The 13,228-nt window shown below is 68.0% G+C and overlaps 2 protein-coding genes across 4 annotated transcripts; both read left to right on the top strand.

Annotated features, from left to right (window-relative positions):
• Window positions 1-25: 25 nt before the first annotated feature.
• Window positions 26-6,294, top strand: ENTREP3 (endosomal transmembrane epsin interactor 3). Of its 2 annotated transcripts, none has more exons than XM_072028136.1 (12): window positions 26-1,135; window positions 1,806-1,862; window positions 2,027-2,137; window positions 2,291-2,416; window positions 2,498-2,605; window positions 2,805-2,965; window positions 3,086-3,185; window positions 3,262-3,346; window positions 3,468-4,046; window positions 4,339-4,404; window positions 4,657-4,919; window positions 5,531-6,294. In XM_072028136.1, exons 1-12 carry the CDS (start codon window positions 917-919, stop codon window positions 5,699-5,701), a joined length of 2,046 nt encoding a protein of 681 aa, XP_071884237.1. In that variant the 5' UTR covers window positions 26-916; the 3' UTR covers window positions 5,702-6,294. The 2 variants fall into 2 exon arrangements, with proteins under 2 accessions (XP_071884237.1, XP_038023688.1); XM_038167760.2 differs by having other exon boundaries at window positions 4,336-4,404.
• A 65-nt stretch (window positions 6,295-6,359) lies between these two features.
• LOC119713757 (lysosomal acid glucosylceramidase) lies at window positions 6,360-10,228 on the top strand. 2 transcript variants are annotated; one of them, XM_038167768.2, is made up of 11 exons: window positions 6,360-6,487; window positions 7,216-7,329; window positions 7,528-7,719; window positions 7,796-7,942; window positions 8,068-8,201; window positions 8,286-8,458; window positions 8,551-8,788; window positions 8,944-9,168; window positions 9,283-9,446; window positions 9,595-9,720; window positions 9,869-10,228. In XM_038167768.2, exons 2-11 carry the CDS (start codon window positions 7,263-7,265, stop codon window positions 9,969-9,971), a joined length of 1,569 nt encoding a protein of 522 aa, XP_038023696.1. In that variant the 5' UTR covers window positions 6,360-6,487; window positions 7,216-7,262; the 3' UTR covers window positions 9,972-10,228. The 2 variants fall into 2 exon arrangements, with proteins under 2 accessions (XP_038023696.1, XP_038023695.1); XM_038167767.2 differs by having other exon boundaries at window positions 6,379-6,491.
• The last annotated feature ends 3,000 nt before the right edge of the window (window positions 10,229-13,228 follow it).

Raw genomic sequence — 13,228 nt, 5'->3', positions numbered from 1 at the left:
CGCGCAGGGGCGGGCCGGGGGGGGGCCGCCGCATCCCGGGCTCCCGGCGGGGCTGCGGGCGGCGGCGGGAGCGAGCCCGGATCCGCCCGGCTCCGCCTGGGGCGCGCCCGCTCCGCCGCCTCCCCCCCGACCCCGCTCCGCGCCCCGCCGCCCTCCGGGAAGCGGCCCCCGGAGGCCGCGGCGGGGGCGATGCTCGGGCGCGCTCCCCGCGGCATCCCGCCGGCCGGGCGGTCCCTCCGCCCGCAGCCGGGGCTGGGGGGCCCGGGACGGCGCGGCCGCCGGTAACGGCAGCGGAGGAAGCGGGGCTCTTTTTTTTGGGGAGGGCCCCGGACCGGGCCGGTTCCGCGCGGGGCTCCGTGCGCCCGGACCCTGCGCCCGCTGCCTCCGGAGGATGCTCGGGGGCTCGGGGGGGGAGCGCAGCCACGAGCTCGCCCCTGCCTCCTGCCGCTGCCTCGGGGACCCCCTGCACGGCCCGGGGGCCGCGCTCCCGGCACCGTCTCTTGTTCCTTGCGGAGCAGCCCCAGCGCCTGGCGGCCTGAACCCGGGGCTCGAGGGACGGCGAGAGGGGAGAAGCCCCAGGCCCGCGGCTCCAGGCGGGCTCGCTGGCCCGAGCCAGGGCGGCGTTGGGATGCGCAGGGACCGCTGAGGCTGGCTGTCCTCCCGGGACATCCCGCGGACCTCCTGGGAGCCCCGGGTTCTGCGTGGCCGTGGGCGCTGCCCCGAGCACCCAGCGCGGGGAAGAACCACCCTCAGCATCCTCCGGGAGACAAAAGGTGGAGCCCGGCCTGGTCGTGGCGAGCGCCCGCTCCTGCTTCCCCTGGGCCGCTCGTCCCCGTCCTGGCGTGGTCCCACCGGCGGCCCCGGGGCTCCAGGGGGCTGTGGGGCCGGTGGCTCCCGCTCGCTGCCCGGGGCCGCCATGCCCTCCCCCAGCGACTCCAGCCACTCGCTGACCGGCCGCACGTCTCGCAGCCTCACCCACCTCCGCGTCCAGAGGACCTGGCTGCAGATCCTGCTGGTGCTGGGCTTCATCCAGGTCATCCTGGGCGTCCTCATCGTCACCTTCAGCCTGGTGGCAGCCACCATCACGCCCTCCGCCAAGATCCGTCACTCCTGCCCCTCCTGGGCTGGCTTCTCGGTGAGTGCGGGGCAGGGGCTCGCGTGCTGAGGGGCCCACTGTGGATCTGCAACTCTGGGTCCCCGCTGCTCCCAAGGCTCCGTGCTGAATTTGCTGCCGGTCCCCGTGGGGAGTGTGGCCCTGATGCTCCCCCACCTTGTGCCGGGGGCTGCCGCAAGGCACCGCGGGAGAATCCCGGGGGTTCCCCTGGGGTGACTGTGAGGGATGGGGACCCCAGGGCTGTGTCTTGGTGGTGGGGGGCACATATCGAGGTGATGTGCTCACGGGCCTGTCTGAAGGGGCAGGGGAAGGGTGTGTGGGGTGCGGCAGTGGCAGCGTGGAGGGGTACGGGGCAGCCTGGCCTTGGTCCCGAGCTGTGCCACGGGATGCTCTGCCTGCCATGGGCACTGGGTGAGGGCAGGACCCCGGTGTGACCCTGCGGCACCGGGCCAGGCCTGGCCTTGCTGCCCGGCACAGAGCTGCCTGCAGTCCCCGGGCTCTCTGCTGCCCTGAATCAGCAATTTCTCCAGGCTTGCGGCACAGGAGCAGTCCGTATGGCCCTGCTGCTCCCGGGCCAGCTCTGGGCCAGCAAGGCTTGGGGGGCTCTTCCCAGGCAGGGGGGGGGCTGCTCTGGGCCACGCTGCCCAGCAGGGACCCCTCCCCATCCTCACTGCTGGGCGTGTGTCTGCAGCTGGCGCTGTCCGGGCTCATTGGCATCGTCTCCTGGAAGCGGCCCTTCACCCTGGTGGTAGGTGTCGTGGGGACCCTCCCCTCTGCAGATGTTTTTGGGCAGGCTGGAGGGGGTCGTGTGTGCCCCCCGCCTCCACCCTCACACTCGTGGCCGTGCCCGCATTTCGGCTCCCTGCCCTGCCAGCCCTGCCCAGCTCTCAGCCCCTCTCCTCCCCGCTGCAGATCACCTTCTTCACGCTGCTGTCGGTGCTGGGCGTCATGCTGAGCCTGGCCGGGTCCATCCTGTCCTGCCAGAACGCGCAGCTGGTGAAGTCCCTGGAGGCCTGCGAGAGGGTGAGGCTGGACAAGGCGGAGAGGCCGTGGCACAGCGAATCGTCCCTAGCTGCAGGGCTCCGAGGACGTGGGGAGCTGGTGGCTGGGCTCTCTGGTGGCTCTTGGGAGAGAGCACGGGGTCTGGAGGTCCCTCATGGCCTTCCTCGTCCCCAGGAGAAGGACTCGTGCGTCTGCTGCCAGACCTACCTGGAGCATGCGCCTGCTTCCTGCAGCCAGCAGAGCGAGATGCTGACCATGTTCCCCAACCCTGACTGCCGGAGCATCCGCGTGGCACTCAAGGTGGGTGAGGGCTCCTTGGAGAGCAGCTGCGCGCCCCTCCAGGCTCTGTGGGCGCCCATAGCTTGTCCTGCTCCTCCCCAGGATCTCCTCTTCAGCGTTTGTGGCTTGACCGTCTTCTCCACCATCATCTGCACACTCTCTGCCGTCGTGTGCTGCATCCAGATCTTCTCCCTGGACATCGTCCACGTGGTGAGGCCCGGCCCTGACCCGCGAGGACACGGGACTGGGCAGCATCCCCAGGCTGGCTGGGCCACCAGGGGGCCGGGGCAGGACCTGGCTGAGGGGCCCTGCGGGGAACAAGAGGAGCAGGACATGCGCTCCTGCCGGATCTCTGGACGGGGAGTGTCTGCCCCTTACGCCAGCTCTTCCTTGTTCCCTCTCCCTGCAGCTGGTCCCCCAGCGCTCCAACTCCGTGACGCTGGAATGCACGTCGCCCCCCGACACCTTTCTGCAGAGCATGCTGGACTTCGAGGAGTTCGTGCCTCCGGTGCCACCCCCCCCGTACTACCCCCCCGAGTACACGTGCAGCTCCGAGACCGACGCGCAGAGGTACCCAGCGGGGAGCAAGGCCGCTGTAGTCGGGCCTGTGTGCTTCAGTGCAGGAGCAGGGGGGGCGTTTGTCACCGAACAGTCCCACCTGAGGTGGCTTTTCTGCTCTTGCCTCTTCAGCATCACCTACAACGGCTCCATGGACAGCCCTGTGCCTCTCTACCCGACCGACTTTCCCCCCTCCTACGAGACCGTGATGGGGCTGCGCGGGGACAGCCAGGTGGGAGCCGCAGGGCCGTGGGCAGAGCGCGGCTCCGCTCCTGCCCTGCCCATGCCCTGATGGTGCTGCCCTGCAGGCCACGCTGTTCGACTCGCAGCTGACCGACGGCTCGCACGCCTGCACCTGCGACCGCGTCCCCTCCATCGTGCTCAGCGGGGAAGGTGAGCGCGGCCTTGTCTGCGCACCCCCGCTGCGGGGCAGGGGGGAGCGGGCCGGGCCCAGAGCTGCAGGACCTGCCCTCTGCAGCAAGCTCGCTGCTGACGCCCACTCTTCTCCTTGCAGTGTCCATGGACAGCGGGTCCCTGATCATGTCCGAGATCGTGGACATCCCCGGGGACAGCAGCCCCTCGGAGGACTCGTGCTTGCTGGAGCTCCAGGGCTCCATGCGCTCCGTGGACTACGTCCTCTTCCGCTCCATCCAGCGCAGCCGCGCTGACTACTGCCTGAGCGTGGACTGCGTGCAGTGCAGCCACCACGCGCGCAGCCCCACGCTGGGCTTGCAGGGGCCCTTCGAGGAGACGCCGCAGCCCCGGGCACGTGGCGAGCGCTCCTACTCCTGCTCCACGGCAGAGCCCGGCCACAACGGGATCTTGGTGGGGGGAGCCGTGACCCACAGCTGCAACCGCCTGGAGGGGCTGGCCCGCTGCATCGGGCCCTGCTTCCCCGAGGTGCGGCTCAAGGACAAGAGCTCGCTGCAGGGGCAGAGGGGCAGCCGCTCCGCAGGACCCGGCAGCGGGCGCCTCTTCCACCCGCGGCGCAACAGCGAGACCTCCTGCCCCTCATCTCCAGCCCCAGGGCTGAGCCAGCGGCCCCTCGTGAGATCGCACAGCGACCCCGGTGTCCTGATGGTTGGTGACACCGGTAGGTGGGAACGGCTGCTGAGACGGGGACGTGTGCGCAGCGGTTTCTGACTGGTGCAGCTGGGATGCTCCGTGGGCTTTGCTGCATTTCTTTGAGGCCGGGCAGGGTTAAAGCTGGGCTGGGGTTGGTGGCTGCTCCAGGGGAAGGGGGAGAGGCAGGCACAGGGACTGCTTGGCCGGGAGGATGGGGATGCTGGTGCTGGGCCTAGAGGGGGCACTGGCTGATGCTGTGGGGCTGCACGGCAGCACAGGACAATGCCAAACTTTGAATGTGTTCTTTGTGCTTCCAGCAGATTTCAGGGAAGTACTTTATACCAAAGCACTGGAGGATAACGTGTCCAATTCCTCTGCAGATACAGGTCAGGGCACGGTCCTCTGCGGGCACTGGGAAACAGTGGGGAGGGTTAGGGGGAGGGTTTCGGCAGCCCCTTGAGGGGTCAGCACCACCCTTTTTGGCGATGGGATGCTGGAGATCTGCATGTGCTTCTGTGCCCACTGGTAGGCGACAGGAGGCGAGAGGGTCCCCAGATCTGTGGGGACAGGGACAGTGGGGACGGGGACTGCAGGGACATGGCCACGTTGCCTGGCACCTCACAGCTGCGTCTCTGCAGGGCTGTGCTCGGAGGCCTGCCTGCTCCACCGTTCGCACTGTGACTCGCCCCCGCTGCTCCGCGCTGGCTCCGTGGGGAAGAACAAGCTGCCGGTGTCCAAGAAGGTGACGCAGCAGCTGTCGAAGACAACGACCCGCTCCCTGGGGGACCTGAAGGTCTGCCGGGGCACCCGTGGATTGGTGGCCAGGTTCCTGCAGAGACCCAAGCGCAACCCCGCAGCTGCAGTGGAGGTGCCTGGGCACAGCCCCCAGGGGCACAAGCAGGTAGGCTCTGACAGCTGGGGCGTCCCTGCCCACCCTTCCCCAGCTCCCCTTCCCCAGGGAGCCCCACGCGTGCCCTCTCCCACCTGCCAGCACCTCGGCGCTGGCCTCCCTGGGGTCCTGGGTTCTCTGTCCCCCTGCGGCTGGGTGCTGCCTGTCCTGAGCCAGGATGCGTCCCTTCCCCTTGGCCCTGGCCAGCTGTAGCCGTGAGTGTGAAAGCCCCATGTGTTGCAATGGCTTTGGCTTTGCTCCTGAGTCACTGCAGCCTCGAGGAAGCCGCTGTGAAATCCCAGCCTCGACTTCCCAGCTGGGGAGCGTAATGATCCTTTTCCTGCTTTCTGGGATTAGCCCTCCCTTGCGGGACTCTGGAGACCTTGCGCAGCCCGGGGAGCCGCGATGGGAACAAGTCTGTCCTTAATGACAGCGTGTGCGTGTCACGCACGCCTCTGCCATCCCCTGCCACTCCTGCCGTCCTGCCCAGCGCATCCGCCTGCCTCCAGCCTCCTTGCTGGAGCGCACGGGCTTCCCCCAAAGCACGGGCATCCCCTCCTGCTGCGGGAGTCGTCCCATAGGGTGGGCAAGCAGTGCCGCAGCCTGTCCCCATGGGGTTGCAGGTCCCCTGGAGCGCCTGGCCGGGAGCGGAGCAGCGCCAGGAAGGCATCCACCTGCGGAGCTGCGGGGACCTGAGCTCCACCTCGTCCCTGCGCCGGCTCCTGTCCGCCCGCCGGCTGGAGCGTGGCCGCCCGCGGAGCCTCAGCGGGACCTGCAAGGAGAGCGTCCTCTGAGGGCAGCGCTGGCCCCGTGGCACGGCCTTGGCCTCCACAGAGACCCCGGAGCTGGGGGGTGCCGGGAGGGCCCCGCTCCTGGATGCTGCTCCCCCCGCCTGCGGGGCCAGGCCCCGGTGTCGCTGTCCTGGGGCTTCCTCATGGCCCCTTCCCGGGGTCGGGGGCGAGGGGCTGGTCCCCTGGGGTGGCCGCTGTGGGGCCAAGCGGGCTGTGCCCCCGTCCCCTGCCCCGACCCCGTGCCTGTGCCCGCGGTGCCCGTGCCTTGTCCCCACTGCTGTCCCTGGTCCCCTGCGCTGGCCGTGCCCCGGCCCCGTCCCGGTAGCGCCCTGGCCCTGCACCCGCGTCCCTGCCCCGCCGGTTGTGCCTGGCCCCCCCCCGCCCCGTCCCGCACCGGCCGTGCCTGCGTGTCCCCGCGCCCCCCGCCCCCCGGTACCGCCCCGGGGGTCCCTGCACAGATTTAGGGGGGTCGGTGTGGGGGGGGGGTGGGGGCCCGTCCCGTTGCCACCGGGCCGCGGCGCTTGCAGCTGCTCCGCCACTCGCTAGAGAACCAAATAAAGGTGTTCGCCTGCCCGACGGGGCCGGGGGGGCCTGGATGGGCGCCTGGGGGCTCCGTGGGGACCGGGGGGACCGGGGGGGGGGGGGACACCCGGTGCCGGTGTGTCAGCTGACACCGGCGGTCACGTGAGCGGCGGGGCGGGGCGGCGCCCGGTGGCGGCTCCGTTCGGGGCCGGGAGTGCGGGGACGGGGACGGGAGCCGGGGTCTGGGGTCCGGGGTCCGGGCCGGCGGTGGGTGAGCGCCCGGCAGCCTCCTCCCGGGACCCGCCGGTGGTGGGGGGGGGGGGGCGCGGCTCCCCTCGGGCGTCCCGGAACGGGAACGGGAACGGGAACCGGGCTGCGGGGCCGACGGGGGCAGCGGGGAGAGGAGCGGGGCAGGGGGCTCGGGGCTGGCCGGGGGGGGCTCAGGGGTGGGCACCGGGGGGAAATCCTTCACCGGGGGGGGCGGCGGGGAGCGGCGCGGGCTGCCCGGAGACATGGGGGGACCCTGGGGGGGGGTCCAGGGCCAGGCTGGAGGGGACCGGGGACAGGAGGGGGCTGGGGGCTGGAGGGGGTCGGGGGCACGGATGGGGCTTGGGGGGGCTGGGGGCAGCCTGGGCTGGTGCCCATGGTGGTGGTGCCCATGGTGGGGGTGGGAACGAGGTGGGCTCTGAGCTCCCCGCCACCCCGGTGCGCGGTGCCGTGATTCCGTGACCCCGGTTGAGCAAGGCGCTGCCGTGCCAGGCACGCGTGCGGGATGGGCCTCGGCCTGTCCCCATCACGCCCTGTCCCCGTCCTGCTCCTGGAAGAAGAGCCGCGGCGTGGGAGGGACGGGAAGCTCGGGTCCCCTTAAAGGCGAGGCTGGCACAGGCGCTGCGGAGGCGGCCTGGCAGCGAGCGCGGACGCGGTGCCAGCACAGCTGTGAACGGCTCTTCTGGGGCTGCTCGAGGCTTTCCTAACAGCGTGACCCCCAAACACAGGGTCTGCTCCCCCGGGTCTGCCCGAGCCAAGGGGACGTGGCGGTGCCATGTGGGCCCAGCGTGCCGGGGTCCTGGGCTGGCTGCTGCTGCTCCAGGCGGTGCCCAGGGCTGCAGGTGAGTGCGGGGACATGGTGGGGTGGCAAGGGCTATATGGACGCTATATGGATGCTGTATGGGGGGCTCTGGGGTGTGGGTAGGGTGGGCAGTGCAGGGCTGGAGGGTTTTAGGGAGCACCCCAAGGCGCAGGGAGAGCTTCTGAGGGGCCACAGCCCCTTAGGGAGCGTCCCCACCAGCATCTGCCCGTGCCCGCAGGCGCCCGGCCCTGCAGCCCCAAGTACTTTGGCCGTGACTCCATGGTGTGCGTGTGCAATGCCACGTACTGCGACACGCTGGACCCCGTGGTACTGCCGGTCCCGGGCACCTTCGTCAAGTACGAGAGCAGCAAGGCCGGCAAGCGGCTGGAGCGCAGCGAGGGGAGCTTCCAGCGCAGCCTCCGGGCCCCAGGTACCTGCTGTGGCTGGTGGAAATGGGCCTCGGCCTTCCCTCGACCCTCTGTCACGCTGCGTTTCTTCCCCTGCAGATCTCGTCCTGACTGTGGACACGACGCAGCGATACCAGAAGATAAAGGGATTCGGTGGCTCTGTCACTGACTCGGCTGCCATAAACATCCTTTCCCTGCCCGAGAAAGCCCAGGACCACCTGCTGCGCTCCTATTTCTCTGAGGAAGGTGAGGAGTCGTGGGGAAGGCAGGGGGGCTGGTGATGGGGACCCTCGGGAGCTGCTGCCTGGGAGCTGCTGGGGCTTGGAGCCCTCCTGTCCCGCTGCCTATCCCAACCCCTCCGTGTGTGGCAGGGCTTGAGTACAACCTCGTCCGCATCCCCATGGCCAGCTGCGACTTCTCCCTGCACGCCTACACCTACGATGATGTCCCCTATGACTACGAGCTCACCCACTTCAGCCTGCGGGATGAGGACACGAAGCTGAAGGTGAGCAGCAGGCGGGAGCGAGGAGGTCACGCAGGAAGGGGCACAGGGGCTTAGAGCTGAGCCTCTCTCTGCCCCGTGCTGCAGATCCCCATCCTGCACCGAGCCTCGGCCATGGCCAAACGGCCGCTGTCCCTGTACGCGAGTCCCTGGACCTCTCCAGCCTGGATGAAGACCAGCGAGTCCTTCATCGGGAAGGGCACGCTGAAGGGGCAGGCGGGGGACAAGTACCACAAGACCTGGGCCAACTACTTCGTGCGGTACAGAGGCGCAGACGGGGGGAGACGCCGAGGGGATCCTTGGCGGCGGAGCTGGGGAGCTCCCTGGATCACACCTCTTCCCTTGCGCTCAGCTTTCTGGACGAATACGCCAAGCACAACCTGACCTTCTGGGCGGTGACGGCCGAGAACGAGCCCTCAGCTGGGCTGATCAACAACTACCCCTTCCAGTGCCTGGGCTTCACGGCCGAGCAGCAGCGGGACTTCATCGCGCGGGACCTGGGCCCTGCGCTGGCCAACAGCTCCCACCGCAACGTCCAGCTCATCATCCTGGATGACAACCGCCTCCACCTCCCACACTGGGCCAAAGTGGTGAGCACAGTGAAGGACAGGGGGTCCTGAGCCCGGTCCCACTGGGGCGTACGTCCCTACAGAGGGCTCAGCTGCTCCATCCCACAGCACCGGGGTGCGGGTGCTGGTTTGCTGCCCCCCAGCACCTGGCACTGGCCGACTCTTGTCCCTTCCAGGTGCTGGAGGACGAACAGGCAGCTCGCTACGTCCACGGCATCGGCATCCACTGGTACCTGGACTTCATCGGCCCCATACAGGACACCGTGGTGCCCACTCACGAGCTCTTCCCAGATTACTTCATCCTGGCCACGGAGGCGTGCATCGGGGCCCACTTCTGGGAGCGGGATGTTATCCTGGGCTGCTGGGAGCGGGGGAACCAGTACAGCCACAGCATCCTGACGGTGAGAGCCTGCCCTGCCCTGCATGGTGGGCCCTGGGGAGTGGTGCTGGCACCCCCCTCTCTCCCCCCATCACCCTGCTGCTTGGGCAGACGTCTGTGCTGTCTCCTGTTGCAGAACCTGAACCACTTCGTGGCCGGCTGGACCGACTGGAACCTGGCGCTGGACCTGGAGGGGGGTCCTAACTGGGTCAAGAACTACGTGGACAGCCCCGTCATCGTGGACAGCAGCGAAGGCGTCTTCTACAAGCAGCCCATGTTCTACCACATGGGGCACTTCAGGTGGGTCGGGGCTCCCCAGCTGCCTGGCCTCCAGCTCTGTGGTCACAGCAGCGGCTTGGTGGGAGGAGAGCCGTGCAGGACGTCTTGAGAGAGCTCCGCTGGGCTCTGACCTCATTCCTGGGCCTGCTTCTTGGCCTTACTCGTGCAGTAAGTTCATCCCAGAGGGCTCCCAGCGTGTGGGGCTCGTCGCCTCCAAAGAGTCCAAGAAGACCGACCTGGAGTACTCGGCCTTCGTGCGCCCCGACGGTGCGGTGGTGGTGGTGGTCCTCAACAGGTGAGTGACGCAGCCCGGCCTGCAAGCACGGGTCCCCATCCAGCCAGGCCATTACGTGCGCACCCATCCTGCTGGGCCTCGTGCACTGCTGGCGCTCAGGACCTGCTGCAGGATCCTCCTGACCCTGCTGCCCCTCCTCACCCTCCAGGTCCCTGCAAAATGTGACCTTCGGGCTGGCCGACACGGTCGGCCTCATCGAGGCCGTGGCTCCGGCCAGCTCCATCCAGACCTACCTGTGGCGGCGGCAGTGACGGGGCTGAGATGCCCGTGGCTGGCCAGGGGCTGGACTGAGGCAGTGGGGCTGCAGCCCCACGCTGCCCACGCGCTCCGTCCGGGGAGATGTGGCCGAGGCGGCGCGGTGCTGTGCCCCGTGGCGGAGGCGAGCACCCGGGTGAGATGGGACCCGGAGCGCTGTGCACGGGCCGGGGGCTCTGGCACCCCCAGGGCGGGGATCCTACAGGCTGCAAGCGCTGGTGCTGCTGCTCCAACATTAAATGCTGATGCTGGCTCCGTGTCTGTGGCTGGAAGAGAAACCTCCGGGTCCCTGCCCTGCTCCCTGGGTGCAGTGGTTGGGTGCAGTCCTGGGAGGGGATCCAGGTACCAGGGATTCCTTGGCAGGGGGATGAGCAAGCCTGGATGCTCCCCAGCTGCCTTGCTGTGGGCAGATTTAGGATATGGCTCCAGGTTTACCCTGCACACACATGCTCCTGGGGCAGGAGGAGGCTGCAGCTTTCCACCCTGCAGGGTGGGAGCCCCCTGCACATGTGGCCTGGCCTCATTCTCGTGGAGCTGGGGCTTGCTCCCTGTCGGCTCTGCTCTGCACTGGGGCTCCCCAGCCCTGCAGGGCTGCAGGTTCCCCGGCCACGTCTTAGCCCAGGCTGCAGGGAGCTCCCTGGCACCGGGGCTGGAGGCAGAACCAGCTCCAGGAGTGCTGCAGTGTGGGGGGTTTGGGACACGAGTCTGCTCTGGATGGGGTCACGGGTCTGCAAGCTTCGTGGGGCTCTGCAGGGAGGTGGATCCCTGGATGTTGCTGGAGCACAGGCGGCTTTCAGCCCCATGAGCTGCTTGAGGTTTTGAATCACCTGGGTGAGCTTCAGCCCACAGACCTCAGGGAAGGAGCCGAGGTGGCACCCACTGGGCAGCAGCAGCCCTGTGATGGGGCACGCTGTCCCCGGTGGGACTCAGCATCATCCGGAGCTGCGGGGCCAGGCAGGGTGAGTAAGCAGGCATGGGACCAGGAGTGGGTGCAGAGCGCCGGCACACCCAGGAAGGAGGGAGGCAGCGACGAGGGTGTGCGGGGGATTAGGGCAGGGGAGGTCACAATTGCAGGCAGGGCTGGGAAGGGAGGCTGGGGCTGGGTCAGGGCAGGCAAGACGCAGCTTCCCGGTGCCGTCGGGGCTGACAGCAGTGAAGGGACTTCCCCTTAAGCCCCCCGTCCAGTGTCTGGGGTGGCACAGCTGCCATTTGGGGAGTGGGGTGGCTGCTGGACCCCACTGCTGCCCAGAGGCCCTTTGTGTTTGTCCACAAGAGGGAAATATTTCTCCAGGATTGTGGCGGCTCCCAGCCTGCTCCAGGCATCCCCACAGCCCAGCACCAGGCTCCAGCAAGCAGCTGCTGCTCTCCCACCCGCTTCTTTTTTTGCAGGTCCCTCACTTACACACTTTTGGAGGTTTTCCCAGCCTCAGTAATAAAAGCCAGTGTCCAGATGCTTCACCTCCTCCAGGCACATCCCCTTGTCCTGCTCCTCTGCTCGGCCCCAAAGGACCAAACAAGTCTGGGTTAAATGAGGAGGGGAAAATCCCATCGCTGCGCTCTGGGCTTGGCTTGTTAACCCCCCAAAAAAAGCACTGACCCATTTGGGGCACACACAGACCCCAAATCCCGCACGGGCAGCTCAGCCCTAGCTCTGTGTTTGCACGGGTTCCCATCCCCACAGGACGGCGCTGGACTGGCTGAGGGACAAACTCCTCGTGCCCCAGGCTCCTTCACCCGAGAAGGAGCGAGAAATCCCATGTGCTGGGGACGTCAGCAAGAAACGGCTTGGCTGAGGATTCAACGGGGTTGCCCAGTGGCTCCTGTGCCACCAGCTCAGCGCCGAGGCGTTGCCCTTCCCCTGGGTCTCACTTTTCCTGCTGAGCAAGAAGCTCTTATCAGCCCTTGTTGATAGGGACGAGCTCCTGTCTGTCCCGGCAGCCTCCGCGGTGTTTTTGTTTGGGGACGTTTTGGGGCTGCCAGGCTCTGCTGGGGCTGTGGTGGGAGCCCAGCCTGGCCATGGGGCCACGGCTGTGCCAGACCCCAAAATGGGGAGGAAAAGAATGGGGCAAGCACGGGGCATCCCAGGTCAGGGGCAGCAGGCCAGCAGCCTCAGGATGCATCTGATCAATTAATCCCTCCCCAAAACTGGGGCTAATTAGCCTGGGTGTAGCACCTGGCTGATGAGTTAGTCACAGCTGGAGGTGGGAGTCGTGCGGGGCAGAGGGGACGGGCCAGCAGCTTCCTTCTGGGGCTGCCTGTTCGCTCCCTAGGTTTTATCCGGGGGCTGCCTGGCCCCAGCCACCCTCTTCCTGCAGTGGGTGGCCCTGGGGTTTGGCCCCGGGCACACGGGGGGGGCTGTGGTGTGCACCGCATCGCAGCGGGACAGTGCTGGAGGGCAGGGGAAGACGGATCGGGTTGCCCTACAGCTGTATCTGATATGGCTGAAAAGGAGAAAATTAGTCATAAATTGCTGCTCCACCCTGGAGAGGGAGAGCTAACGGCGCAGAGGGTGGCTGAGCAGTTTAACCCTCACCAAGTGCTGGTGGAGAAGCAGCGGGGGGAGCCTTGGGCTCTGCTGCCAGCCCCAGATTTCGGGCAGGGGGCGAGCTGTTCCCCGCTGCTCTGGGCTGCTGAGGGTGCCCATATAGAAATGGGTGCGTGTGCGTGTCCCGCACGCTGTGCCCAGGAGCAGGCGGTACCCGCGTGCCAATTTCAGCCCTGGCAATTCTGACGGTGAAGCTTTGCTCGAGGAGCAGCCCCGTGGCAGGGAGTGTTCCCGGAGTTGGCCCCGCAGGCGTGGAAGAGCTGAGCTCTGAGCTCTGCGCCCTGGCAGCGCGGCTGTCGGGGTGGAGGCACCGCTGGCACCGCAGCGGGTTCCCCTCCATGGGTCTGGCTGCTCGGTGCCGCCTCGTTGGTGCAGAAACAGAGGAACAACGGCGCTTGGCAGCCTGCTGCTGCCCTCCTCCAGCAGTGCTGGGTTGGGGGGTGAGCGATGCAAAAAGGCTCGGGCATGGCAGCAGCCCCGGCTCCCGCACGGTGCCTGGTGGATCCTCGCCCTTTGCCATCCTTGCCGGGGCATCCAGGACCCTCCTCAGCCCAGCGTGTGGCTGTGGCAGCTCTTAGGGAAATGAGGCGAGGGGCAGGGGTAAATTGCCCAGCGTGCTGTTGGAAATCATTAGCAGGGCAGCCCAAAATGTCCCCGAGTGCGTTTGTGGGCTCTGCTGTGGTTTTGGGGATTCATCCAGAGTCCATC

This window comes from Anas platyrhynchos, chromosome 26, assembly GCF_047663525.1.
Source record: "Anas platyrhynchos isolate ZD024472 breed Pekin duck chromosome 26, IASCAAS_PekinDuck_T2T, whole genome shotgun sequence".
Lineage (NCBI taxonomy): Eukaryota > Metazoa > Chordata > Aves > Anseriformes > Anatidae > Anas > Anas platyrhynchos.
This window is presented reverse-complemented; position numbering and strand designations above follow the sequence as displayed.

What these genes read in the sequence shown, in the direction of transcription:
- ENTREP3 (XM_038167760.2), top strand. Translation starts at nt 917, where the DNA reads ATGCCCTCCCCCAGCGACTCCAGCCACTCGCTGACCGGCCGCACGTCT. An exon ending in GCATCCGCGTGGCACTCAAG is followed by an intron (nt 2,417 to 2,497) that starts GTGGGTGAGGGC and finishes GCTCCTCCCCAG; the next exon opens with GATCTCCTCTTCAGCGTTTG. An exon ending in GGCTGCGCGGGGACAGCCAG is followed by an intron (nt 3,186 to 3,261) that starts GTGGGAGCCGCA and finishes GCTGCCCTGCAG; the next exon opens with GCCACGCTGTTCGACTCGCA.
- LOC119713757 (XM_038167768.2), top strand. Translation starts at nt 7,263, where the DNA reads ATGTGGGCCCAGCGTGCCGGGGTCCTGGGCTGGCTGCTGCTGCTCCAG. An exon ending in ATGAGGACACGAAGCTGAAG is followed by an intron (nt 8,202 to 8,285) that starts GTGAGCAGCAGG and finishes CCCGTGCTGCAG; the next exon opens with ATCCCCATCCTGCACCGAGC. An exon ending in ACAGCCACAGCATCCTGACG is followed by an intron (nt 9,169 to 9,282) that starts GTGAGAGCCTGC and finishes CTCCTGTTGCAG; the next exon opens with AACCTGAACCACTTCGTGGC.